Source organism: Malania oleifera, chromosome 6 (assembly GCF_029873635.1).
Source record: "Malania oleifera isolate guangnan ecotype guangnan chromosome 6, ASM2987363v1, whole genome shotgun sequence".
Lineage (NCBI taxonomy): Eukaryota > Viridiplantae > Streptophyta > Magnoliopsida > Santalales > Ximeniaceae > Malania > Malania oleifera.
Genome location: NC_080422.1, coordinates 1510613 through 1515115, shown reverse-complemented (window position 1 = coordinate 1515115; position 4503 = coordinate 1510613). Strand labels below are relative to the sequence as shown.

Sequence of the window (4503 nt, the reverse complement as noted above, 5' to 3'; positions counted from 1 at the left end):
TCTAACTCTCAAGTTTGTATATTATACCGGTTTCACAAGCAATGAGAAAAATGATGAAGAAAAAAAAGCATAGAAATATATATATATATATATATATATATAAGTAATTATGTTATATATATATATATATATATATATAAAAGTAATTATGTTAATCAATTAATTAATTTGCTCAAACTCCTCACTTTGTGGAACTTGAATTTTGAAAGATTGAAAGATTGAAAGATGAATTTAGATTTGTGATGATTTGATTGCACAGTAAGAACACTCGAAGCACAAAACATATATATCCATACAATCCAGTCAAATCCAAAAATTTTTAATTTAACAAAATATTAATGCAATACAGAAAAATTAAATTAAATTATGGCAAACTTAGAAACCCGAGATAACTACAAGTTAAAACGCAGTCTAAATATCAATTGAGTAAGAAGCCATATAAATATATATAAGCTAGCAAGAAACAGGAGATTTGGAATCTTTCAATCGCAAGATATCGGATTCACACTAAAGTCATCCTGTGATCGGAGAATTTTAAATCTTATATAAAGACGTCATTCCTTACGAGTCTTCCGATCTTGAGGCAGTTAGGTAGCTATCTACCTAGGAAGCGGGAATCCGGCAGCTGGTGGCGGAGAGGCTGCAGTGATCGTCGTCGGAAAATGCGACGGAGGAGGAGGAAGAAGAAGGGAAGGCGGAGAGGCCGTAGTTCCCACACTTGGCGACGGTTCTCACGCTCTCAATCAGCTCTTGGGTAGAAGCCTCTCGGGACAAAATCTGCAGCAGTTGTTCTGGGCTTATCACCAGCTTCACCTTCCAAATTCCGCCGCCATTGAAAACATTATTAGTGTTCTCGCTTTTGTTATTAATAATTTTGTTGTTATACAGAGACGAAGAAGATCGGGAAGCAGAGACCACTTCCGTCTGAGACCTTTTCAGCTGCATCAGTCCTTGGCGGTGGCTGGGATGGTCGAACGACATCCTGTACGGAGCATTCCCCCCAAACGACGTCGTTGTTGGTATGCTGTTTGATCTCACGTGCCCCACCTGTGCTCCAATACTGTGGTCTTCCCCTACCCCTATAATATATGAAGGGTAATTTTTTAGCCACCCTAAGTATAAGTGTAAAGAAATTTTTTTTTTATATTATAATATAAATATTATATTTAATTACCAAATATTATACCATTTTTACCTACTCATTTAAATAATATTTCTTTTGATGACGTGGCAACTCCAGCCACCAATGAACCCTTTAATTTGAACCCCCGGTGCGGCACTAAACTCACGAGGGTGGAAATGTTTTGGCTTGTCCATTAATGGATTCCTAATAATTGACCGAACAAATCACAAATGGGGAATCGAACTCGTAACCTTGTAGTTATCAAAATCATAAGTTTGCCCAACAAGTCCGACTGAACCATTCTTTTAAATAATTATAAAATATATATATAATACAATACCCATAAAGCAGTAAATAAATAAACGGATGACATTTATGATAATATAAAAGTCTATGTAAAACATTTGGATTGATTTATGGGAAGACATTCTTCACAAAAATTGAATACTTCTTAATATGTAATCCAAATTCGAGTTAGTCAATAGAATGAAAATAGACATATATATATATATATATATATATATATATATATAAATAACATTAATTCATCATATTATGTTAGTATTCTTTTTTTCTTAAGTAATATTTACTTGCCTTTTAAGTACATATATAATAAGCTCCACCTGAACTTAAATGATTTGATTTGCAAATATCATTACTCTTTATTTGAGAGTATTGAATTCAAATTATAAATTTAAATTTGTATTGATTGAAAGTATAAGCCTAACTAAAAAATTGTATTGAATTTCTTTCAAATTTATGCAAATCTAAATTCAAATCTTGAAATTTATTTTCCTAAACACTACTTTGAAAAGATATAAAAAAAAAACACTTATGTTGTAATACAATTTATAATATAAAGTATATAATACAAGAATATATATTCAATATTGCCATAAACATATTCCAACTAGCGCCATAACAAAATACAAAAGAGATGCAATTAAGACACCACTTAAGATGCATTTCTCAATATTTTAATTATTTTTTAGTAAAATATAATATTCTTCTATCCTAAACTTAAATTTGTTTCAAAATCTATAGTTATGTAATGAATCCTATTTGTACGAAAGAGGGAAAAAGCTGATGGGACACAATGAATTAATTATGTATCAAAATTAATTTAGAATTTGTTACAGTAAAAGAGTTCTTTAAGAAGAAGAAGAGACATTCCAACAATTATAGCATGAGACGATTCAATATTTCATATTAGTGTAAGGGTCGCATTGTAGATTTCAAATTAATTTTGAAAAAGGTGTAGCCATAAACAATTATTATAAGACTGGTTGGGAGAATGAAATTTGGATTTTAAATTTGAATTTGAAAAAAAATTCAAGTTCATGACGCTACCAAACAAACATGGAATAAGCGATTAATTAATCAAATATGGTGTTCACCTGTGCCGTGGGAGGAAAGGTCGAGGACGAGGGGGAGGAGGTAGTAGGAGTGGCCGGGGAGGAGGTGGTGGTGGTGGGGGAGCGGTTTCCAGAAGAGGTCGTGGCTTCTGAAAATGCCGTGCCCGGGAAACTCCGCCGTGATGCATTCCGCCGTGATGGGCGCTCCCAGCTCCATCACGCCGCCGTTCCACGTCACCACTCTTATTGGTTCTTCTTCTTCGCCGCCCATTCCCAGTCCTCCGAACAGACAGTTCCCCATCGCCTAGCTAGCTGCTAGCCTGATTAATTGCTCCTATACATGCATATACCTAATTTAAACACTACCCATCGACCGAGCGAGCTCTCCTTCCTCCGGCGCGCGCTAGCTACCCCCTTGCTGCTTGATCGTATGTGGGTGTTGCGCGCTTTTATGTTTGTTTGGAGGGAAAGAAAAAGGAGACGGAAAGTAAAGTTTAGGATATAAGTGCCCAAAGAGTGATCAGGAGTATCATACATGTACGCATAATGTATATATGTCTGTATATCGTCGGTGGGTTCTTCTTTTTGCTGTTGATCATCGACGAATTGAAGATCGAGTCTCCTCAACCCGGCGTCCAACACGTGAAAAGAAAAGAAAAGAAAGGAAAAGAAAAGAAAAGAAAGGAAAAAAGGACTGTGTCCCCGATGGACGGCCCTGCATTCCTGCGGTATATATGGGTTGGGAGATTAATTCATGCAGGACAAGATCTCAGAGAGAGAGAGAGAGAGAGAGAGAGAGAGAGAGAGAGAGATTAATTTTGGGTTGGGAGGAGAAATAATGGATCATGATGGATATCGAGCATGCATGCGAATGCCATGCATCGCTGGGAATTATGGCTGTTCCTATATAGAGCTGGCTAGGCTAGTGAGCTAGCTCTACTATTATAGCTCTACTTTTCATTAAGTTTCACGTACGATTTTTTTAAAGGTTGGTGGGGATGGATAAAAAGCACAGTCAAAAATTAATCGGTTCGTTTTTTTGGTCGGTCAAATATTAATGGACCAAAAGCAAAGCCCACTTAATGATGCACACGGGACCACTTGCCCCCTTTAATTTTCTTCTTTTACTTTATTCCACGGTTTTCAAAATCGAACCGACCGGCCGACACGGTCCGACTTGATCATAACCGGTCAACCACTTGGTTCAGGTGAAACTGAAAATTTGAAAATGCACCGATCTAGTTTAGAATGGGACGATTCAGTTTACGACTAAATGAGTTCAATTTAATTTATTTTAGTTTAAAATATACATATTTTTAAAATATTATTATCGAAAGAGTAAACACATAAAATGGTAGAAATTAAATTTTGAGTTCTAAAGTATGTATTTTTAAAATATTAATATTGAAAGAGTAAATACATAAAACGGTAGAGGTTAAATTTTGAGTTCTTAGATATTTTTTAATTTTTTTTATTTATAATTACAAATTTATACATGGATAATTGATTTTACACCATAAATATGATGATGTCACGAGTTCAACAATCGAGTTGACTCATTGGTCTGCCTACTCGATGGCCTTGTTGGGTTGGTTGTCGAATGTGATTTTTAATTAAAATCGTACCTTATTCTATCATGAAGAGTGAAAAAAATTAAGAATGATTTGGGAGTTGGATTGTTGATCTTTGCATGTCTGAATTACCAAATTATCCTCCTTGAGATCTCATTAATTCAATTAATGATTAGGACATAATTAATATAGAAGCTTGCACGGCACTACATAGAATTTATTAATGAGTGAATGTGGAATAGAATAAACAAAAAAAATTATAAAATGAATATATAAAATTATACTAGTCTTTAATTCTAGTATATATTCAAATTCCAATCTATTTAACATACTAAACAAATTAACTCATATATAATTTTATTTCATTAGCCTAACATTTTTTTTTCACCAGTGAAGATCACTTATCAAAGAATTCTACCTCCTTTGCTTGCAGTAAATATTGTAAGTCTAAAAT

At 34.3% G+C, this 4503-nt stretch overlaps 1 protein-coding gene across 1 annotated transcript; it reads right to left on the bottom strand.

The window, feature by feature from the left end:
• Positions 1-272: 272 nt before the first annotated feature.
• LOC131157655 (uncharacterized) lies at positions 273-3182 on the bottom strand. Its single transcript, XM_058111968.1, has 2 exons — positions 2521-3182; positions 273-1079 (listed from the first exon to the last, which is right to left on the bottom strand). Exons 1-2 carry the CDS (start codon positions 2777-2779, stop codon positions 604-606), a joined length of 735 nt encoding a protein of 244 aa, XP_057967951.1. The 5' UTR covers positions 2780-3182; the 3' UTR covers positions 273-603.
• Between the last annotated feature and the right edge of the window lie 1321 nt (positions 3183-4503).

Coding starts and splice junctions, on each gene's coding strand:
- LOC131157655 (XM_058111968.1), bottom strand. CDS start 2,779: ATGGGGAACTGTCTGTTCGGAGGACTGGGAATGGGCGGCGAAGAAGAA. Junction 1,080..2,520: donor CCTTTCCTCCCACGGCACAG/GTGAACACCATA, acceptor CATATATTATAG/GGGTAGGGGAAGACCACAGT.